This window comes from Cupressus sempervirens, chromosome 5, assembly GCF_028749045.1.
Source record: "Cupressus sempervirens isolate cs-2001-9-10 chromosome 5, ASM2874904v1, whole genome shotgun sequence".
In the NCBI taxonomy this organism is placed as follows: Eukaryota; Viridiplantae; Streptophyta; class Pinopsida; order Cupressales; family Cupressaceae; genus Cupressus; species Cupressus sempervirens.
Window position 1 is genome coordinate 874,279,473 of NC_143122.1, and position 25,271 is coordinate 874,304,743.

The 25,271-nt window shown below is 34.7% G+C and overlaps 1 protein-coding gene across 7 annotated transcripts in view; it reads left to right on the plus strand.

Annotated features, from left to right (window-relative positions):
- Window positions 1-6,400: 6,400 nt before the first annotated feature.
- Window positions 6,401-25,271, plus strand: part of LOC149558715 (putative CoA ligase CCL8) — a 243,734-nt gene continuing 224,863 nt past the window's right edge. For 3 of the 7 annotated variants that reach the window (XM_089832815.1, XM_089832816.1, XM_089832817.1), the window contains exons 1-2: window positions 6,401-6,690; window positions 13,583-13,779. In XM_089832815.1, coding sequence (XP_089688941.1) covers window positions 13,612-13,779 — 168 coding nt within the window. In that variant the 5' untranslated portion in view covers window positions 6,401-6,690; window positions 13,583-13,611. Of the gene's footprint in view, window positions 6,795-13,582; window positions 13,780-25,271 lie in introns of all 7 variants that reach the window. The other 4 variants (XR_016365057.1, XR_016365059.1, XR_016365058.1 and 1 more) reach the window with 2 other exon arrangements.

Genomic DNA, 25,271 nt, shown 5'->3' on the forward strand with positions numbered 1-25,271 from the left:
TACCAAACTATCCACTATTTTCTTTTGAGTGTTCTGGATGTCTTGGAATAATTTTTTTGCCATCTCATATGGTTCAACCATTCTTATTCCTTCCTTGTATTTTTTACTTTTATCTCCAACTCAAGGTTTGATCAAAATTTATTTATTCTTTTATCACTACAAATATTTGTTTTCTCTTTCACTCAACTGCATGCAAACTTATACAAACCCTTAGGATGGAAAGATCTTAGCTTTGATACCACTAAAGTGTCGCATTTCTAATTTTTCATCATATTTAAATCTTCTTAATAAATCTTTAAATCAATAGTTCCATAATTTCAAATAATTGTGCAAATTTCTCCGAAATTCCCAAATCGGGTATACTCGAAACAATGTCAAAAACTCCACAACTCCACATAATATTAATAAATTTGAATGTAAGAATTTGTAAAAGAAGAAGAAGTTAGAAGCACAAAAACCTTTAAAATAACACTTTTATATCTACCATAGAGTTTACACAATGATTAAAAAATGGAGTTAAAACACAAAGCTCATCGAGCTCCAAAATAACACTATAATAGCCTGAAAACACCAAAAATCACTACCAAAAATCACACAAAAGGAGGATCGCATCCCAAATAAATTATTCAACTGTATTTTAATAGAAAAATGTCTTCAATAGATAAGCATCGCAAACTGATATGAAAAGGTCAAACGGAAACACAAAATTCTTACAAAAACATACATGCAACACACCCGAAAAACTCACAAATCTGCATAGTTTGGCACAAAGGAAAACTCCTCATGATATTTCACATGGAAGAGCCTCAAACTCCCATCCTTAGCCTTCCTAGAAACCTGAATAATCCCATCTTTTGGTCTCCTTCTCTACATGTTTAGTAGCCTCTGAAGAACAACAAAGCAATGAGCAAAAATTAAGTCCAAGAATGAGCCTAAAATGCCTCCAAACCCCTTTAAAAGAGTGCATAACCCTAACTCACATCCAAGAGGGACATTAAAGACATTTTAAAATAGTATTTGACATTTATTAATCCATTGACTTCCAAAAATTAGCCCTTTTCCCAAAACTTTACTTTTTGACCCTGCCGGCCTTAGCAAAATTTATTAATTTTTATTATTTTGAAAGGAGACATGACAAAGAATCTTACAAATAATTTTTTTAATAGAAAGAGGGAAAAAAAAAAATCTACAAATAATAGAACCAAACGACAATTACAATCCCTATTCTCTCCATGATAGCACATAATTTATTTTTTACAAAAAATTTGTAACTACTAGATGAAGCACATTCATGATACTTCATTAGTTCTAATATGTTCAAAAGTTTTCTACAAATTCCTTTTATGCATTCTTGAATGAATGACATAGAGATTAATTTCTCTTAAAAAGAAAGATTTGGGTAAGTCTTAGAGAAAGTAAGGATCAGAGTTAGGAAAAAATAAGGTAAGTTGTTATTTTTCTTTTGAAATCATTTGTTAATTTTAAAAAAATCAAGGAAATAAATTTGAAATATTTTTTCGTTTCCTAAAACAAATATTCGAGAAAAATCTTACAACTTTTCCAATAAGAAATGTCATTCCGAGGAGCAAAGCTCCCACAATAAGCCTATCAACTAAAGTATATAAATAAATATTTATAAGCTAAGCTTAACGAACAAAAGTCTTACAAGGGTAAGTGTTACAACACCCCAATTGAATGCATGAGCCAAATCAATAAATACCTTGATGTAGTGGACATAATGATCATTTCCCTCTTACATCTGAGGATAGGAAATAATTGAGTGCAATCGCTTCCATAGGATTTTGGTAAGCTTCTAGTGAAAAAAAATTCAAGAGCAAGAAAGTATTATACGTTGTCCCCTTTGTGGGTGTCCTTTAGTGGTGCAGGGGCACCTATTCAATGGATGTATCATGGATAAAATCATATTTTACATTGTCTTTAATATTGTTTCAATGTTATGTAAGGACCTAAATACCATTTAGAGTTCATTCAAATTATTTTGTAAGGCTATAAAAGCCATTAAAAACATAGTGACTTACAAGGTCCTAAAAACATGTCAAGTATGAAAAAAACAATAAAATGTATCAGAATGGAGTGGAAATAGTTTAATTGGAGTCTTAAAGTCATCTCTATCATATTTTAAGGGATTATGGACATTTTGAAGTCATTTGGATAATAATTGTAAAAGTTGTTCAAAAGTTGCCAAAATTGTAATGACAACTTTTACAACTTATGTTAGTGGGTAGTTTTAGATTGATTGGAGAGTTTAATGTGATTCCAAACTATATATATTTGGTCTCAAAAATATGAAATTGTAAGTTGGAGAAGCCGGAGGAAGGATTTGGAGTGAAATAAAACTTATTTTGATGTTGTATATTTCAGTTTTATGGTTATTTTTCGTGTAATTTTATTGATGTTTTGGTTGATTCAAACTCATTTTGAATGATACATACCTGAAACTTATATTTTCAGAAATGTATATGAGTTATCTTTTATTTGGTTTTGGTTTTTATGATTTTAATTATGTTTGGAAGAAGTTATGGATGTTTTGGTGAAGATTGGTAAGATTCTGTCATAATATGAACAATTTTGAGGAAATTGTAATAACTTTTATTTTCTTGCTTGGATTTGGCTATAACTTGGAGAAAATGTTTTTAACTCACTATTATTGAATATCAAAAAAAAGGATTGGTTTAATTCTTTCATTTATGGAAGTTATTAATGACTGATTAAGGGTTTTAAATTCTACCCTCGTTGAGAAATTGTTCTTAAAAGTTACGACATTCTTGCATTCATCTGAATGGTTGGAAAAGATTATAAATGTGAATCCCTACATAATAATTGAGTGAAATAATATATTTGAAGTTTTGGACCGATTCTATGCACCCATTCCTTGGTACTTGCTTTGTAATCCAAGCCTAATTAGGCCTATTAGGTCTATGAACATAGTAGGGGTTGAGGAGTGCTGGAGAGGAGTTGGTTCTATAACTTTAAAATTTTGTGGAAGACCCATAAAGAAAACTTTTGTTGTGCTCTCTTAATCAAGTGGTATCATAGCCTAGAAGGTCTGTAAAAAAGGTATTTTGTGGTTGTGTGTGTTTGTCTTTTACAAGTTGAAGAGGGAACCTAGATACCGAGAGACTAGGCAAAGAGAGCAAAGAGGAAAAAGGCCTAAGGAGAGGTATCAAAGACAAGAAGAAGAATGGTAAAAAAAGACTTGATTGAAAATGGATTTATTTATGAAATTGATGCACGGTAATTTTTAGGGTATGGATTCAAAAAAGAAGAAGAAGGAAGAAAAAGAGAAAATATAGGAGAAGATAGAAAGATTGGAAAAAGAAGTGAAGGAGAATACAAAGAAGTTGGAGGCACTTCTTAAAATCCTAGAGCAGAGAATTGTAAATGGTGAAGGAGATGAATAATTTAATTTTTTAGAGGTTCAAGAAGTTGAAAAAGATATGGAAAAAGAGAATGAACTTAAGGAAGAACAAAGAGAAGCAAGGATAGAAGAAACAAAAGAGGAAGAGTTGATTGAATCCAATAAGAAAGTAGAACCAATTGAAGACTCCATGAAGATGGAGATTGTTGAAAATAATGATGTTGAAGTATTTTCAAAGATAAAGGATAATAATGAGAAAATAGTAGAGTGATCATATTCATGATGAGAATGATGGTAAAAGGGAAGAGTTGCCAAGAAGATTTGAGAGGAAAGATGCAAATTTTGTGATTGATACTAATCAATTGATTTTTTCCCATGAATTTTTTCTTATGCTCATTTCAATGCAGGTGATGAAGAAATCAGATTGGAGAGGACATAAATTTGTTCTTAATAGGTTCATATTCTTAAGCAAAAGGATTGAAAGACCAAAAGTGAAGATGAAGAGATCTTTGAAACTCCATTTCCAAGAGGACTTCGAAAATTTTCAAAGTTGAGGAGTATGGTGTAGGGGCACCTATTCAATGGATGTCTCATGGATAAACTGATATTTTATATTGTTTTTAATATGGTCTCAATATTATGTAAGGACCTAAATTCCATTTAGAGTTCATTCAAATTATTTTGTAAGGCTATAAAAGGCATTAAAAACTTAGTGACTTATAAGGTCCTGAAACATGTCAAGTACGAGAAAACCAATCAGATGTATCAAAATAGAGTGGAAATAGTTTAATTGGAGTCTTCAAGTCATCTCTATCATATTTTAAGGGTTTATGGAAAGTTTGAAGTCATTTGGATAATAATTGTAAAAGTTGTTCGAAAGTTGCCAAAATTGCAATGACAACTTTTACAACTCAGTGACAACTTTTTAAAAGTTGGGTTAAAGATGTTAATGGGTAGTTGTATGTTGGTTGGAGAGTTTAATGTGATTTAAAATTATATATATTTGATCTCAAAAATATGAAATTGTAATTTGGAGAAGTTGGAGGAGGGATTTGAAATGAAAGAAAACTTATTTTGATGTTGTATATTTTAGTTTTCTGGTTATTTTTTCCTGTAATTTTTTTGATGTTTTGGTTGATGTGAACTCATTTTGAATGATAGAAACCTGGAACTTATATTTTTAGAAAGGTATATAAGTTACCTTTTATTTAGTTTTCATTTTGATGATTGTAATTACATTTGGAAGAAGTTATAAACGTTTTGGTGAAGATTGGTCAGATTCTGTCATAATATGAACAATTTTGAGGAAATTACAATAACTTTTATTTCCTTTCTTGGATTTGGATATGACTTGGAGAAAATGTTGTTAACTCATTGTTATTGGATATTCCAAAAAAAATTGGTTTAATTATTTCATTTATGGAAGTTATTAATGATTGATTAAGGGTTTTAAATTCTGCCCTCGTTGAGAAATTGTTCTTAAAATTTGCAACATTCTTGCATTCATTTGAATGGTTGGAAAAGATTATACATGTGAATCCCTACCTAATCATTGAGTGGAATAATATATTTGAAGTTTTTGACTGACTCTATGCACCCATTCCTTGGTACTTGCTTTGTGATCCAAGCCTAATTAGGCCTATTAGGTTTGTGAACATAATAAGGGTTCAGGAGTATAGAAGTAGAGCTGGTTCTATAAATTTGAATTTTTGTGGAAGGTCCATAAAGCACACTTTTGTTGTGCTCTCTGCATCATATGGCAGCATGTCATTGAGGAAATTTTGAAAGATGTCCATTGTGTTGAATTTTAATAAATTATCGATCTTTGGTGGTAATGGGCCTGTCAAACCATTTTGATAAAGAGACAAGCTTTGCAAGTTTGGTAATTTGCCCATGCTTTTAGGAATTTGATTTGAAAAATTATTTTTGTCTAGCAAAAATGACACCATTTCCTTCAATTTTTTGAACTCTTTAGAATGCTATCGATGAGATTGTTCTGCGATGAATCTTGTAGTGATGTAAGGTTGCCTATTTCTCCTCCGCCTCCCTAAAAAATAAATAGAAATAAAATTAAAAATTGATTTGATCAAATCAATTCCTCCTCTTGCAAATTTTCCCGTTACAAAAGAATTGTGTGAAACCAAAAATAATGAAGGGTTGGAATTAGATTTGGTTGGGAGAAGTTTGAACCCCAACCAAATACCAAGACACAGACACAGGGAGAATTTTGAACCCCCAACCAAATACCCAGATGTTGTAGTGATGTTATTACACTTTTTTCTTCTTATCAAATATTTTTTAAAATATAAACAATTAGAGATTATGATAGAGTGACCTCAAGAATTTATTTTTGCAATGTTCTATTATTTATCTTAATAACAAGTTTTATTTCTTACTTAACTACATTGTAAAAATTTATCAGGCATTACTATAAATTATGCATTATCAAAAATAAAAAAATCTCACAATGATCAACCATCATCAACCCTAATTATAAATGAAGCAAGAAAATTGTTAAGAGGAGGTTATTATTAAACCTAACTCTTGGTTGTCCTTTAATTTTTAAAATTAAGATTTGATATTAATGTTAAAATATAAATTAACTCTCGAGCATAAATTTTTCATGTAAGATTATTCTATGAAATCCTTTAGTACTTCAAGAGTGAGCTAAATGAATGTTCAAATATACAAAACTTGTATCATTAGTGATCTCGATATCATACATTATTACAATATTTATTTAATTTATATTTTACTACAAGTCTAACCATTACACCTCCTTTTAATACAAATGCTGGTTTTAGAAAAAATGAATAAATTTTTTTGACATAGAAACATTACATATGCACTAAGTTTTAAAAAATTGAGAAAAATAATTGACTCAAACAAAATTAGAAATAGCACCCAACGAATGCCACATTACCACCTCCCACATTTATACATTTAATGCTTTATTCTTTCGCCGCCTCCAACATTAAAAAAAGGAGTGCTTTAAATACCGAGATATGAAAATGATGGATTTCGTCCGAGAAGGCCTGGAATGAATCCGCCGTGTCACTCCTTCCCCGAGTAATCACAGATGAGCGATGGGTTAAATTTGGAGACGCTTAAAGCAAATTTATTACCGTAAAGCTTTGATTACCGTATTTTTTTACCGCATCTTTTCAAAAATTGTCAGAAGACGGGTTATTTGAAATATAACTCAGTTACTCGAAAGAACTACTCAACTGTATTCCCCACAACTTCTCGGATTCGAGCCGTTTAAAACAGCAACGAAGTACAGACGAGGAATGACTTAAATTTGGAAACACGTAAGAATACATCTCTCTCTCTCTCTCTCTCTCTCTCTCTCATCTTTCATGTAGCCGCGAGGAGAAGCGCTCAAGCCTTCTGTATGTTCAGCCTTCTGGTTAAGGTAGCTTGTAAGAATTTATCTGTTACAGTACGCATTTTACAAATTTTCTTGTATCTTCGGGTTCCATGCAGCTGATCATTACTGTCAAAAAAGAGAGAGTGAAATGCATAAAAGTCAGTTAAAGGATTTGTCTGTTTCTTAGGAAAATATTTTTGTTTCTCTGTAGGGTTTTCAATATAGAGAAATAATCGAAAGTAAGGTCAATTCCCTGTTACTTAAATCCATAGATAAAGCCGTGCTTTGCATGGTGGCCTGCAGTAACATATGCAGACAATCTTTTAAAATTATTAAGATTATAAAAGACGTGCAGTAAACTCCATAGTCATTACAATATAGCCTTAACGTATGTTGAAATCAGCTGAAGTAGAAGCAGCAAAGCAATCGTTTCCAGTCCACCAATGACAGGATAAGTATGGAATTATGCCTTACACTAGGAAAAATTTAACGCGAGTGACATTATTCCACTCAAACTTACATAGGTTACCATGGCAAGTGACAGCGAAAATGCATTTATCTAGCAACTCTTATATAACACTTTTCAAAATATGTTACAATCCTTTCTATTGCTAAAGTTGTTTTTTCTGTCATAACTTTTTCGTTTCGCATATTACCCTATTCTATTCAGTTTAAATGTCTCATGGTGAACACTCGTCAAATTTAGCATAATTTGTTTCTACCATTTTTATAATCTTATCTAATCCTCTCAATATAAACTTTGTATCACAAAAGAGTAAAACCTTAAACCTCTAATCCTCAGAAAAGTTCACGCAGCATTTAAAACACGGGTCTTAATCAGAGCTAAGAGTAACTGGAGCAGAAAGGCAAAAATATTTCACTTAGCGATATGCTGTTGTCGACAAAGCAGTTGAATTATTGAGAGTGGGATGACTGCAACCGATGCTGCTTTTTATATTCACTCTCAAAAGTAATATTCCACACCAATTAAGTAGTCGAATTCTTCTGAAATTTTCCTTGAGGCATGTCAGCTGTTGCTTAGTCACTTAGCTTTTCTTTCCTCAAGCTGGCAAAACAAGCTTTTCAGTTATCAGAGCATTTTATGCATCATCTGCGCAAGGGGAAGGAATTTGAAAATCTTTTTACTTATCTTTTTCTGTAAGTATGAGACTTTGAAAGCTATTATGGTTTCTTTACTTTGCAGCTGACTCAAGATTTTCTGCAACAGGCTCCATGATTGCTAGGACTTTGTAAGGCCCTTAGCTTCCAGGCCTTAGTTAATCCATTGCTTTAACTTTGGGAATCTGTTTCTTACAAGGTTATAATCTCAAGAAGACTATATCTCACACTTCTGATTGTTGCTCCTGGTTCTAATTTAGGTGCTTCAAAATGTGCTAGCTTTCTCCAAAAACATCCGCCGACTGGATTTTATGGGTTTATGGCTAAATGAATAAGGAGTGTCATAACTATAAAGTGTTTTAAATAGCAACATTCCAGTGGATACATGTTAAAATGTGTTGCAGATGTTGTGTGTCAAATGCATCTATTTTTGCCACAGATATTGATAATTTGTAATACCTTGTCAGAAAAAGTTTTCTGTTACAAGATCATTTATGTTTTTCTTATACCATTTTTTTATTTCAAAGCCTTGTAACTTGCTTACACACTTTGCTTCTTGTTCAGTCATGTAATATATGATGATTTTTTTTTTCCAATTTTGGTGGTCTGTTTTGATAATGGAGTGTTTCCGTAGGAAACACTGCTAGACTTTGCTACGATGTGCATGGGAGCCGATATGTATTTATCATAAATGCATAACGTTTTCTTCTTTCATTTTGTTCTTACTTGTTAAATGGTTGACTTGATTTTGCTCGCAGTTCTGCCTTTCATTCCTTTTATGGCCTTGTTTGTCTGTACGAGAAATCTGCTTATGGACATAGTTGTAAAGTTTCTGCAAATTCTGATAATTAGAGTGCTGATGAAGTACTTATAATTTGCTGAGACTAACCTTCAGATATTATGGACTGAATATGATCGATCCTGAATGTAAGTTCTGAATTCGTTATTAATTCTGCAAGTAGATCACCTAGGGCTGAATGCTAGAAGGAGCAGACTTGTGTAATAATTGTGTGCCTTCTATCTACAAACACACCCCTATCTTATACATAACCCAAGGGACTTGACCTTTCAACAAGCACACCCCTTCCTAGGTCGGCCTTTTCTAAATCATGTCCCTTCCTCAAAATTGGCACCCATTCTATTTTGACTAATGGTTAGTGGATAACTAACCATATTAGTCAATAAGGGTCTAATAAGACCCATAGAAAATTGCCGATTATTCCAAGAGGAATTATAATGATTCTAGGTCCATATCATAAGGTTATTCATGCATCTGGTTCAGACTGATCTGATAAATCAGAATATTTATATTGTCAAGTTATCAGGAATAACACTCCCTCTTAACATGATAATATAAATGAGAGATAATACATCTATCTGAATCTTCCAAGCATGTGTTATCATTGTTCACATGATACTTTGTCATATTACTATACCTGTAATATGACTTATCACTTATACTTGTGATAACAATATTACATGGAATGCAATATATAGGATAAAATCCAGAGTGTGATTAAATTCTTGTGACTCATAGGCATTGACAGGCCTATATCACAATATGATCCTGAGTTAAAATCTGCTAGTACGCAAGATAAAATTCGGAGAATGATTAAATTCTTCCTTTATCCAAGTTGTGACTCATAGGCATAGAAATGTCTACATCACAATGTGATCTTGAACTCATCCAGATTTGTCAGTAGTTCTCTACTATTTAGTACATTATCGTAGAGATCATCATCTCTCATAATGTCTTTTACACAAGTGTTCATTATCTCAGAGATCATCACCTCTTAGATAATGAATACAAATGGTGAAGTCCATGACAGTCAATAGCCTGACAATAATAATTTTAACACAAAATTATTTCAATAATAATTTAAAGAATACGAATGTATTATAATTCAACCATACCAAGTCCTTTTTTGAAGTGATCTATCTTCACTCGAGAGAGAGGTTTGGTAAGAATATCTATTGTCTGATCTGTAGTGCAAATGTATTATAACTTGACAGTCTTCCTGTCTACCATATCTCTTACATAGTGGTAAGGAATTTCAATATGCTTGGATTTGTCATGAAAAGCTGGATTCACAGAAAGCTTGATAGAACTTTGATTATCACAGTGAATGATAGTGGGATTCATGGGTTGATCAAATAGTCCCATAAGTAACTTTCTAAGCCAAATTGCTTCCGGAGAAGCCATTGCAGCTACAATGTATTAAGCTTCTGTGGAACTCTGTGCTACTGATGACTGCTTTCTGCATATCCATGATATCATTGTCGAGCCTAAAATGAAACAACATCCTGAAGTGCTTTTCTTATCAGTAACACTTCCAGCCCAATCTGAGTTTGTGAATCAATGTAAGTTCAAGTCAACTTTCTTATACTTAAGCCCAAGGTTAAGAGTGCTTTGTAAGTATCTCATAATGTGTTTGACTGCAACCAGGTTAATCTCCTTTTGCTCACACATAAATTGACTTAAGGCATTAACAACATAGCAAATATCAAGTCTTGTATTTATGAAGTACATAAGAGATCCAATCATTTGTCTGTAAAGAGTAGAATTTATGGAGGGTGATTTTGTTCCTGCTTCCTTAAGTTTGTGTAGATTAGTCTCCATTGGAGAAGACATAGGTCTGTAGTTCCACATTCCAAATCTCTTCAAGATGTCTAATGTATACTTTTCTTGATTAAGTATGATGCTGTCAGAGTTTTGCCATACTTTGAGTCCTAGGAAGTATTGAAGGAGTCCTAAATCTTTCATATCAAATTCTCTGATTAGATCTTTCTTGCATTGATCTATAAAATGATCATCACCTATTATTGGTAAATCATCAACATATAGTATCAAAATTACCATATCATTTTTATCCTTTTTATAATAGAGATTTGGATCAACTTCATGCTTAGAGAATCCTAAACTGGTGAGATATGTATGGATTCTTTCATACCATGCCCTTGGAGCCTGTTTACGCCCATAGAGAGCTTTGTTGAGTCTGCAAACAAAGACTTTAAGATTATGAGATTCAAATCTTTCAAGTTGTTCCAAATATATCTCTTCTGTAATCTTTCCATTTAAAAATGTTGCTTTCACATCCATCTGATGTACTTTCCATTCCTTCGATGTTGCAATAGCTAGGACTGCTCTTACAGAGGTGTATTTGGCAACTGGAGCAAAGGTTTCTTCATAATCAATTCTCTCCTTCTGAGAGAATCCTCTGGTTATGAATCTGGCCTTATATTTTTCAATGCTACTGTTAGTAGCATGCTTGATCTAAAATATCCACTTAGAAGAAACAACAGATTTTCCCTTAGGCCTTGGAACAATTTTCCAAATATCATTCTTAATAATGGATTGGTATTTTTCTGTCATGGCATCCTTCCAAGCTGTATGTTTGATAGCATTTGAAACATTTGTTGGTTCTCATTTAGATAAGTCACTCATGTTTGTTGTATAGCTAGAGAACCTTTTCGGCCTTTTTCTCTCTCTGAAGGTTTTAGATGGTGCAGCGAAGTCTTATGCTTTCTATATAGTCTTTATAGCCCAAAGTGGTCTTTTCTTAGATTTTGAATTTCCTCAAGATTAAGGTTTTGAATCTCACCTTCGATTTCTTCAATGTTCTTGCTTTGAATCTCAAGGATCATGATTTTCTTTAGAACTAAGTGTATGAGAGGGGTCTCCAAAACTTAAGGCTCTATTGAATGCAAGCTCTTCTTCAAAGATAACATCTCTACTAAGTTCAATTTTCTTTTGACCAAGTATGTAAATTCTATATGCTTTAGAGGTTTCACTATACCCGACAAAAATACCTTTCCTTCTGGAGGGTTCTAACTTAGTTCTCTTTTCTTTTGGAACATGTATGTATACAGGGCACCCAAATATCCTAGGATGACTTATATTTGGTTTAACCTTAGAAAAGACTTCTTTAGGAGTTTTATCTCTAAGTTGGGAGTGAGAACTTCTGTTTTGAATATAGATAGTAGTACATGAGGCTTTTGCCCAAAGATAAAATTGTAAGTTTTGATCAAGTATCATAGCTCTTTTCCGCTTCTATAATTGTCCCGTTCATCCTTTCTGCTACCACATTTTTCTGTGAATTATAAGGAACAATATACTCCCGCTTAATTCTTGCTTCTTTACAAAAATCTTTAAACAAATCTGAAGTATATTCCCTTCCATTATCAGACATAAGAGTTTTAATTTTATGTTCTAATAGGTTTTTAGTTAAGGTTTTGAATTCTTTAAATCTCTTAAGGATTTTTTCTGATTTTTTACATTTTAAGAAGTAAATCCATGTTTTCCTAGAGAAATCATCTATAAAAAATATAGTACAAAAATCCTCCAAGAGTGGACTAATTTTAAAACATTGTTAGATTTTCTAGTGCTAATTTGAAATGGACTTTTGGTGTTCTTACCTAGTGCACATCCTTTGCATATGCTAGAATGATCTTTATTTGATTTAGGTAAATTAGTAACCATCTTCTCCATAGTCGATAAGGCTTTGAAGTTTAGATGCCCTAACCTTCTATGCCACACTTCGTTTATATCAGTAGCTTCATGGATTAAGGCTTGAATATGTTCTATATTTAATTCATACAAGTATCCCTTTCTTTGACCAATCAACTTTGATTTCTTAAATGAAGAGTTCTTAGACCAGGTCATTACTTTACCATCCATGAATGCAACCTTATGTCCATCATCTTCAAGTGCTGTAATAAAGATTAGATTCCTCTTGATTCCTGATACATAGAGTACTTTTTTGAGATGAAGAGAAATGCCCGACTTCAGTTTCAAGGTGCAGTTCCCAATTCCTTTGACAGGATGAGTGGAATTATCACCTATGGTAAGTTCGTCATTAACTTCTTCTGATATTGAGTCTAGGACTTCTTTGTATCCTGTAATGTGTCGAGATGATCCACTATGAATTACCCATGCTTTGCTTGATACTTCATTTGATGGTGCTGAATACAATACACGTTTCTCAAGATCATAATTTTCCTCTTTCTTAGTAATGTTTGTACAATTTACTTGCTGCTTTGTATTCTATGGGCAATTTTCTTTATAGTGTCCAAATTTCTCTTAACTTTGTCATTTCTTTGACGAGCCTTCTTCTTCTTACCTTTGCAGGAATTTGTGATGAGAACATGAAGTTCTTCATCTCCAGTTTTCAATTTCATTCCTTTCTTGAATTGCCTATATTCTTTTTGAAGACAATCTCCTTTAAGTCTATTGAAGTTTGGAAGTTTGTCTCTAGCACTTACTCCTTGAGAGAATATATCCCATGAATCTGGTAATCCATTTGTTGCTAATGAAACATCAGACAGCATTCAATATGATGAGTGCATTAATAAATGCATATGAAGTTAATAATGCAACTAGAACCCTTTCACTAAAACGGCAACTAAATCATAGGTCTAATAAGACCCATAGAAAATTGCCAATTATTCCTAGAGGAAGTATAATGATTGTTATTCATGCATTTGGTTCAGATTGATCTGATAAATCAGAATATTTATGTTGTCAGGTTATCAGGAATTAACAATAGTTTAATACAGGGTCTGAAGAATCTTTGTTATATTTGTTTCCAGTTGTATCAGTACTTTGCAGCAACAAGATATTTTCTTATGATCATAATTTTGTTCAAATTTTGAGCTTTTTTCAAAAGTCTGTTAATAGTAGTTAACAGGAATGTTTATGATTGTTTTGAACTCAGGTTTTGCTAGAGAGGAACTTGATAATATCATGGAGGTAATTAGAGCTGCATTGAGGATGGGTTGTGGAGCACATAAAAGATTGGCAGTAACAGCTGCTCAGGAAAATCACAGTTATGGACAACTTCTTGCTTCTGCATGGCAACTGTCAAAATTACTAGAAGACAGTTCAGCTAATACTAGCAGAGATAAATATACTGTATGAACTAATTCTCAAGCTCCCCCCCCCCTTGGTATTTTTCTGTTGGCCACATTTTCTTTCTGTTATCTTGTTGATGATAAACTTGTTTAGTTCGTAGAAAGCTTCATTTCTCTCAGTTCTTCAAGTACAGATGTGTCCAACTAAAACTTCTGGCTATCCTTAAAATATCTGTGTCCTGAGCTTCTCAGTTATTATTAGTTGTCTTACCACCACAATACATATTGATCTCCAATGACAGGAGAAATACTTAGGGGTACTTTCTCAGTAATTTCCCATACTTTTAATAAATAGCAAGAAAGATCTCATAATAGCAGAAGATGCTTTATATTAGTGGTAGGAAGCTACTTTTGGTGGACATCTTATTGGTTTAAAGCTATACCAATTCATGTTTTTGTTTTAGTTCTTCATGTTACATTCTGTTTTAGACATTTAAACTGCATTTGAAAGGAATTCGAGAGTAACACACACTACAAAATACAAGACACGAGGATTTACATTTGAGAACTTAAATTCCAGGGAAAGCTCCCATAACATGAGATGAAACACTTACTCTTCTATTATCTTTGAAGGGGAATATTATCTTAGACCTTTTGAGCAACACACAATCAACTTCTTTAGTCCCCATTGTCACAAATGTTTGCACCCTTGCTTGGCGTTTGACCCCAAGAAACCTTGTGAAACATGGAAACAACCTCCAAGTGTGGGACCTTGACGAGTGAGGTTGAGTTTTTGGAGACGGTCGACTTCCTTTCCAATCATGGTGCAGTGTTGAATCAACCCAACACTATAAAGGCCTACTTCTAGACCTATTCTAACAACTATCAGAGGGAAATGGAAGAAGGATTGCATAAAAGGGAAAAAGGTGATGCACCAATATAAGAATGTGCTTCTCCTTGCCTGTCGTTGCACAAGTCATTAACACAAAACCCCAAAAATATACACTGATCTCTATTGTAATTGAATAGAAGAAAAGTGAATAGTATAAAAATGAATGGGGTATGATATATGATGTAAGAGGGGGAATATAAGATCTATCCTTAACCCAAATTCTCAAAAGGAATGATCCAAATTGATAAGCCACAAGGAAGTGATCAATGCACAAATGAATCAAATAATGGAGAATATGAAGAAAGGAGGAAATCCTATAATCTACTATAGAAAATAAGTACTTGAAACCTTGAATGAATAAAAGACAAATACTAACCTCAAAATATGGTGAATCTGTAAAATGCTGATTTCTGATGTCTGTGTATAGTTTCGAGGAATTCTACAACTTACTTTGGATTGGAAATGTCGAGATGGAGAAAATTTAGAAAATTTATGTCTTTTTGAGGATAGGTCGACCTTGACCCAGATAGCAAGGCACACAATCTTACTCCGGGGCATAATTTTACCCCAAAAAGTCAACCTTGACCTGCACAGCGTTGACGAAAATTCTGTTCACGGATCTTGCAAATTCGGTGAAAAGGGTATTCAAATCTGCACTTTAATTCGCTGTCTTGTACTTGTACCTGCAAGAAAAATGGTTTTCTTGTTTGGATGAGTGGTTTGCCTTGGTCAAACCTCGTTTGGAATCAACCTTAATAATGGAATTGAAATAGAAAATGATAGCAAATACAATTAAATCTAACAATGAAGCTATGATATTCAATAGATATGCAGTTGTATTTGAAATGTAAACAACTATGTTGATATGAAAGCTTGAACATAACATTAGCAAATGGAAATCAAAACCTCCATAATTGTATGCTTGGAATCCACCTTGAGAGAAGAATGAATAGATCTAGAAGATGAACAAAGGATCTTGAAGGAAGATCACACCACCATGATGGTTAGATCTAGGGTTTTGAATGATGAATCTTGAATGCTTGAACCAAATCCTTTCAAAGACTTGAATGCTTGAATGGTAGAATGCGGATGCTTGATTGTAAAAAGTTATCTCCGAATCGTCTCCTCATGAAAAGTAGATAGTACATGGAAACTTCATAGTAAGTGGATATCAAAATGAGGGAAGAAAGCTTCCTTATATAGAGATCTAGGGCACAAACTTCTAGAGAAGGCCGACATTGGAGAATTAAATCCCAATTAACCTTAACCCCTAGAAATGGACCTAGATTAAATGTAATTTAAGAGTACCATTCCGAAACCGGAAACAACCGACTCGAAAGTGGAAAAATGAAACTCTCCGAAGTCCGATATCCCAAAACTCTCGGAACTTGAAAATTGGACCTGGGTTCAGGGACGAGGTCAACCCTGCCCTAGGTTAGGGTCGAGGTTGTCCTTGACCCAAAAAGTCAAAGTCTTCAATTTCACAGAGAACGTTGTCAGAAAGAGGCTGGAAACAGGAAGAGAGAAGTAGAACAGGGGGGAACAATCGGATCCATGCAAAGACCCATTCAAGGCGCTTGACATGACCCTAGACCACTTACTCAGAGGGCTGAACGCTCTTAACATGGAAGTGCTTCCATTTTAAGACGATGCAGTAATCTATCCTCAAAGACTCATATATAGGTTAGGGATTACAAGATATTGAAAAGGAAAAAAATTATTCACAATGCAACATCCATAAGCAAAAGTAACACAAGCATATACTATGAAATAGAGAAGGGGCATTCAGAAGTAGAGGCAAGATGATTTGCAAAGATATCCAAATGTGTGAAGAGGTAAAATAGAGCAGTCTATCAATGAATGGCAGGACAGATTTACAATTATAGGAAATAGGAGTTTTCTATAAGAGAACAAGGGAGACAAACTTGGAAAATATTTTACAAATTTTGCTTTGATAGTTTAGGCATAACTCAAATATTCAATCTGAATTGAAACCCTCACTTAAGGATTTGGTTGCAGGATGGATTGATTATGATAAACCAGACTGAATCTGATTTTGGCATGCACACCTAGTCTCTTGAAGTTATAGGATGTGACATCCCCAAATTTTTAATTTAGTAACTTAATTAAATTAATTAAGTGATCCCAAAATTTAAATAATATAATAAAGGACCTTTAATTAATAAATAACGGGTGGCCCAATCAATAAATTAATAAAATATTGTCAGTCTATGCCATATTACTTTTGAGACACTTGGTGGCCTATATATGGGATGGTGGGGCATTGTAAATCATCATGGATTTATTTGACCTTTCTTTGTATTTTGGAAGGTTGAAGGCTAAGGAAATTCGTGCACAGTTTTGGAGGTGGAAGATCCTCCTTGTTTTGCTTTTCGTAGTTTCAGAGGATCAGCGCCACCCTATTTTGGTGTTGGAAATGTCACACCGATATTTCATTGTGTGCCAAATCTTTTGATCATCTTTGTTTGGAGATTGATTGGTATTTGATCTATTTTGTATTTTGCTTGGATCTTGACCAAAGTGCTATTAATTATTGGAATGCAAAACTCTTTCAGTCATTGGCTTTGGCAACAATCAATCTTGTATTCATTGCATGGTCATGCATAACATATTTGGTACTTACTTCCAAAAACCATTACGGCTCAAAACAAGAGATATGCTCCTTTCAATGAATAACATGGCTGTCACCTTGCTTCGTACCATTCTGATCAAGATCCGAATACCTCTATCTTTAACTGTTAGAATTAGTTTGAATATGAATGCGCTTGAACATAAAGGAACCATATCAACATTCTTTTTCTTTCTCACAATAGAAGTGATCTTGGTGGTTCCACTTAATGTTTTTGTTACTTGAAGATTTAGGAACTTAGAATGGTCTTTCTTGCTGTTGTATGAATTTACCATGAAGCTGTTAGAAAGTAAAGTCCACTGAGATAATTGGGGGGGGAGGGGTGAATCAGTTATCAGATCAATATAACTTTTATCAACCTTATTAAACCTTAAACATGTGATCAATATAATCAGCAACCATAAGAAGATACACATACACAATAACACCAGATATGTTAACTAGGAAAACCCTTGATCAGAGGGAAAACCCTGGTGGGGATGGTACCCACAAAATGATGTAATAATAGATAAGTTCCTTATAAGAGGATGGATCCTGTTAGGAGTCAATGAAATACATTCACCACATATCAGGCCTTGTTAGGAGACTTTGAATCCCTGTTAGGAGATTCCAACCTTGTTAGGAGTTGTGCCAACCCTGTTAGGAGTTGTAGAAGATAGAAGGACCCACTGTCCAAACAGCTTGAAAGGCAAGACCACCAAACTCACTCTCCAACTGGCCTCTGTATTATTCTTTTCAGAATAATAGAAATGTAACTGATCTCAGGAACTTGAACTCTTGCTCTGTTCTCTTAGTATGCCAATATTGCACCAAAATACCTTTCAGATCTCAATACCAAATCTCCAACTTCGCATTCACATGATCCCTTTGATCGCTTACTCGCATTTACCAACTACGCATATTACTTCCACAATTCACACTTACATCCCATATACACATATAGCACCACAAGAAAAATAACTTTCCTTTGCACCATATCCTCAAAATAATTCATTGAGTTGGCCTTGAGACTTTCCCAATTAATTACAATAGGACTTCAATAAGATAATACAATTCATTAAATCTTTTCACAATCACAAAACACTGTCGGCTCATAGTCTTTACAACTTTTCACACGTGCGACCTCGGACCTCGCGCACTTGCTGACGTCATCATCAAGCTGTCTACTGTCACCGACTAACTTCGTTCATCACAATTCTATCCTTGTTAGGAGATACAATCCGAACACCGGAAACCACTTCTCAGGTACTCTGTCTGCACATTGTCTTCTACAAATCACAAATAACTTTACATGTCTTCGACTTCCTGTACTCGCACTTTTCCATGTCATTAGGACACACTGTAGAACATATCCTCAACTTCGCTCGACCTCATCATCAATTCTTGATCCGTACGACCTCGTTCTTTGTCTACTATTCTCGCAGTTTGTACAGAAACAATACTATGTTGACATCAATGACAAACACAATCATTAATGCAACATGTTAATCTCCCAAATGTTCCAGCAATGCTTAGGATACTCCCCCAAAGGAATACCATCAACAATCATGCTAACAAAAGCATTGTCTACCTTTGCATAAGTGTTACTTTTTGGTCCTTAGGTAGTTCACAAATTTCTTGTGATACCTGTAGGGGCTGCTAAACACAACTTCACATTCAAACATAGGCACAACATTCAAAATTAGTATATCAGTAAATTTATGTTTAAAAACAAAATTCGCTCTATGTTGAATCATTATTTTTGATCTAATCCAATTCATATGCCTTAGAATGAATTAATGAATGATTTTGATGATGTCCACGAGACCACAGCAGTCTAAGGGACCAAATGAATGCAGCACTAAGCAATTTCCACATTCCTTTCCATTTCCAATCTTCTGATATGGATCTTAACCAAGAAATCTGCAGTTTGCTTGCTCTTGTCAACTTCAAATAGGCCATGCATGTAGTTTCAATTCTTAGTTTTCCTATCAATTGTTATAAAATAAGATAATTACAAAAATAAAAAATGGTTCATTCTTGACTTGTATCGTTTTTAAAAAAAATAGATTTATTTACTTTTGAATTGGTAAGAAGCCGAAGCCAAGATTAATTATTATTATGTACTATTATTTATTAAGCTCGAGTAGATTTGAACCCAAGATCTCCCAGATAAGAGGCTCACAATATTACCATTGTGTTGTAGGCTCTTGCCCCAGTCTTGACTTGTATCTTAATGCTATAGTACTTGTGCCAAAAATTAAAACTAACCTTCTTTGTAGCTCATTACAGTTAGAATTAACCTCTAGATTATGTCTTATGAACCATACACAATGATTTTCTTAACACTTTTTAGCATTTTGAAATGATTTTTATTTGGATGTAGCTTCTGCTTGGTTCAGAATGGTCACAATGCTTTGTAGACTTTGCTTTTGTGCTTAAAGCACTTGCCTTAATGTCTTGGCCATGGCTCTATTTTATCTTTGGAGAGAATGAAGGAGTCAAGACTCTCTACTTTAAGGTAGGGAGCATGTATACGTGTTTCATTAATGTCCACTGGCTTAGAGAGAAACGCTGGCCTTCAAAGATGGCTATGATTCTGTTATGTTTGCAGGTAGTATGATTAGAATCTGTTAGACTTTGTTAGTACTTGTGAAGCCTACTTTTGTTAGTTCATGCAGTTCTTTAATAAATGGTTATAAGCTGTTACCAATAGAACTTTGAAGGATTAAATAAATTGTTCTTCTGAGCAAGTAAATATCAGTTGACTTGAAAGAAAATTGGAAGCAGCAAACATTCTAAATAGAAGACACATTTATTTACCTTGGGCAACCTATATTCTATGAAAAATTCCATAAATAGTGAGGTGAAATACCAACTTTTCCACTAATGCAAAGGGGAATACAATCTGTGGTCTCTTGGGCATACAACTTGAAGAGCACAGAGGCAATACTGAGAGGGGGTGGGGGGTGAATTAGTATTTCAGAACTTTTAAATTTTTAACTACACGAAACTACATAAACATAAAGAGAGAAACCATAAAGACACATATACCAAATTTCTTGTGGATGTTGTCGGGAAACTTGGGTAGTTAAACAATTAGACATAACCGAAGGAGTTACACGGGTGCAACGGTTCGCCTTGCACCCCCTCAGACATTATATGTATGAACTTGCTTTATAGAATAGGGTATGGAATTGTGGAAAATAATATTGTATATGATGATCATTGAATGAATGAAATGCTATTGAGTTCTCTCCTAATTCAATGTTAAATACATTAATTTTGTCTGCATGCAACAAGTATTACGAAGTAATTGGTAAATACTTGCTTGTTATTAACAGAGATCGAGAGGTCTATTTATAGAAAAGAATAAAGCGATGTTTTCTTAGGAAATGATTGTAAAGAATAGAAACATTCTATTCTAGCTAAAATAAAGCTAAAAAAGCTAATAGATAACTGCAACTCACTAAATATTAGAAACATTCTATATTTACAATGGATTACAAATAGATTACAATTAACTACTAATAGATGATTATCTATTATTGTAATACCCTCCCTTAATTGTTAATCTATCCATAACACCAAGCTGTCCTCTGAATTTAACAAACTTATCAGGACCAAGAGGTTTGGTGAGAATGTCTGCAATTTGATTTGTGGTAGGAACATACTGCAAATCTATTGTTCTGTCTTCAACCAATTGTCGTATGTAGTGATAGTGAACATCCACATGCTTGGTTCGTTCATGGAAGATTGGATTTCGAGCTAACTTGATAACACCTTCGTTATCAACAAACAGAGTAGTCGGTCCTACTGGTGACATTTGCATATCCCCAAGCATTCAACGAAGCCAAACAACTTCACATCCTACCTTAATAGTCCCTCTGTATTCGGCCTTTGTAGAGGACAGAGAAATTGCTTGCTACTTCTTACTGGTCCATGTGACCAAACTTGTGGCAGTAGTTGCATTGCATGTTCTTCTTTCGAGAGCCTTCTGAAGTTGGAGCAAAGGACTTCTACATAGACTGCTTAGACTTGCCTTTATCCTTCCGAAAGGATTTAGCAACAAAGGCTTGCTCTATGGAGGTGGAGTTGGAACTGCTACCGAATTGTTGTTTCCGCTGATCTTGCTCAAGCAGAAGTGTGCTGAGATCGGTGAACTTTAGATCAACACTAGAAGATGTGATGTTGAGAGTCTCGATAAAATGTTCATAGGACTTTGGTAAACTTCAGAGAGTGATAACCACAGTGTCCTCTTCCTCCATCTTGCGACCGATGGCAAGCAACTGATCACGAATTTCTTGAATCCTATTCAGGTGTGCTTAGAGCGAGGTTCGCTCATCCATGATAATAGAAAATAGAGTGTTTTTTAAAAAAAAGCTATGCTTTTGTCAAGTGTCTCATGAAGTCCATATCTTGACAACTGTCTTGCCGGATGGAATTTAAAAGAGCTGATCATCAACTACAGATAATTTGAGAAGCATCACCACCTCTCAATTATTCAGATCCCATGTATTCTGATCAGTACTAGGGGTAGTCAGATGCTTCATAACATCCAGAACAAGATCGATATTCCGATATTTGAAAATTGCTATGATCCATCACTTCAAAGTGCCATAATTTTGACCATTGAATTTTGAGCTATTCTCAAGTAGAATGTTTGTCAGGGATGCCATGACATGTTTTCCAATGAAAAATGTGAAATCTGTGAAGGCACGTTCTTCGAGGCAAAAAATGAAGGCCCTAAATTTTGAAGAGTGACCTAGAAGAGAGCTCAAAAAACCCATAAAGAATATGTTGTCAATTTCTAGATCCACTGGCTCAAAAATTGAGGCACCAAGAAAAAATAGATGACAACCTAGTTGAGCTCTTGAAAAATTCACCAAGAATTTGAAATCAAAAATTTTTTCGAGGTAAAAAATTACCGTTTCAAAAAAAACCTAGACAGCTATGAAAGCTTGGATTTGTAGAAAAATGGAGTTTTGGAGGCCAAAAAATTGCGATTTGAGGTTGTAAACAGCCAAGTTAAGGTCATTTTTGGGTAGAGACGTTGATGGAGGCAAGTCACGACACAGTTTGTACCAAAAAAACATAAAAAAAGGACCCTTTTTAAAAAGAGTTTGCTGGTCATGCGTGGCAAATTGAGTTGTAGGAAAAAAAGCCTAAAGAAACCATGTGTTGTAGGCAAAACATCACCCTCTAGCGATTGCAGATGTGTGAGCAGACAAAACGACCCTAGGAGCTTGTGTTTTGCAAAAGAAAACAACCATAGAAGTTGTGATTTGCAGATTTTCCTCCAAAAAAAAAAACAAAAAAAACCTAGACGCAATTTGAAAAAGCAAGATCATATTGTGAGCTTGAAACACAAACACATGAAACCCTAGACAATTTTCTCAAGAACAAAAACCCTATGGGTTGTAGAGAAAATCTCAAAAATAATTTTGAAAAATTTGAACAAATAATTTCGAAAGAAATTATAAATTTGTCAATTTTTTTAAAGTGTTGGCGTTGATACCGTATTATGAAGTAATTGGCAAATACTTGCTTGTTATTAACAGAAACCGAGAGGTCTATATATACAAAAGAATAAAGCGACGTTTCCTTAGGAAAGGATTGTAAAGAATAGAAACATTCTATTCTAGCTAAAAGAAAGCTAAAAAAGCCAACAGATAATTACAACTAACTAAATATTATAAACATTCTAATATTTACAATAGATTACAAAAACATCACTATTAACTAATAATAGACGATTATCTATTATCGTAATAATAAGTTCCTATTACCCCACGAGGGTAAACCTTTGGTGCTGTTGCCGATTGAACTGCATAAGCAATGAAGGGAATGAAACACGACGACTAGATGGGAATACCTGTTCACGATAATATCACAACCAACGAAGCGGGAATTACAAAGCTTTTTGAAGGAGAACATGCTTTGACCACAAAATTCTGTATTCTATTTCGCGCTGCAGAATTAGGTGTTCACAATGATATCACAACCAATGAAATAGGAATTATAGAGCTTTTTCAAGGAGAACATGGTTTGACCACAAAAGTCCATATTCTGTTTTGGGCTGCTATTGAAACATTTGCATGGAGGGAGGCAAGACAAGAAGAAGTGACTGAGGATACTATGTGGGACACACTAAATGTGAGCCCAGTTGCAGATAGAGTGTTGGAACAATTACCCCGTCTACTAGTACATACATACCTCGCTTAGAGGCATCGAATGGAGGAGATTGAGTGGGAACAATACCGCCAAGAGATCCTACAGAATTTTGCTGAAACCATCGTGGGGAGGAAGAAGAATGTGATGAGACCCGACAATGGACCAATCCATGAGCTTTAGGTCTTGGGAAAGCAGTATAAAAAGGCACTTGTAAAATTGTAATGACAAGGTCGCAAAGTCGACCCATGTTGTATGGAGAAATATATTAATAAAAAGTGTTTTGTTGCATTATGATGTTTTGTTGAATTGATGCCCAACCTATTAAATAAAGATAGAACTAGGAAGGAGTATAGAGATCCTTGTAAGCCATACACCAAGCTTTAATTTTTGCACAACAAGCTGAACGAAGATGGAGGTTAAGGCAACTCATTGGGGAACAACTAGTTGAAGGGTTTTTCGACAGGGACCTCGAAGGTGTCAGGGAGGGTGACCACTGGGGGTGCTGTAATTGAAGGGGAATGCTATGGTTCGCCACAACACGACAAGTAAGAAGTGGCAAGGAGTTGTTTGAGGAGACAAGACGGAGTTTGAATTTGATTGAGGAAACATGGGAAGAATTCATAAACCTATCTTGCACACAACATGCTGAGGAAACAACAAGTAGGAGTAAAGAGGGAACTAGTGCAGTTGGAGGTGCTGAAGAGTTATGAGCGTAGGGTAGCCAAGACAACCTGTTTGATACTTGCATGTCAAGCGAGGGAATACAATTTGGTATGCCAAGCCTTGTGTTCAACCCCACCACACCTCAGTGCAACACAAGCAATGCAAGTGCGCAATCACAAAACTTGCCACCACCACGAGGGGAACAACCTGTACAATAGCCGGTAGTCATGGCCTCAAACAAGCAGAATTTGCCCAAGTTCACGGGTCAAGCGAAGGAGGATCCAGTTTGCCATTGCCAAACTTGCGAGACTATCTGGATCGCTAATGGAGTTATTGATTGGGATTAGTGGGTCAACCAATTTTCTGCCACACAAAGGGAGGAAGCCATTTACTAGTACTCCGGTGTGGATAAAACTAAATTGACCATATGGCCTGAACTGAAGAAGGAATTGTTTACCACATGGGGTAAATAGATTAATTCATACAGACAATGAAACAAGAATATGTAACAGCAATACTCCTTTTATTATTTGCATATGCCAAAGAGATTACATAATGCTTCTGATGATTTACAATGATCCAAAAGGGTGTATAAATACTTTCTAAAGAACCTTCCCGAAGGGTTCCATCGGCTACATGACAATTACTGAAGGGCCCGTTGGCTACAAAAAAAGAACCTTCCCGAAGGGACTCGTTGGCTGATACACAACTTTACCGACGACATCATCCCCCCCCAAAAGAAAAGTTGTCTCCGGATGACAATACAACAAAACTTAAAATAATAAATAACCTAAGTACATCAATCCATAAATACTAAACAACAGGATGGGTCCCTGGCGTAGTGGTCCGCGCTCTCAACTTGTTCAGCTCCGCCCGTAGCTTGTAGACTTGTTCTTTCCTAACCTTCAGTTCTGTTTCTGCCTCCATCTGAAGTTCTAGAGCTGACTGCATCATGTCTGCAATTTTCCCTAATTCTTTTTCCTTTGCTACTGCCACTTGCTCCTTTTCAGCTGCCAACTGCGCCCTTTTTGCTGCTAACTTCTTTAGCTGACTTTGTTTGTCCAATAGGGCTGCCCTCTTGGAGTTCCAGGCCGCCCTCTCAGATTCCCAGGCTGCCCTTTCTAAAGCTAACCTGGCAGCTGACTCCTCTGAGCTCTCTCAGCTGCTACCTGATTTGTCTGACTCCTCCGAAGAG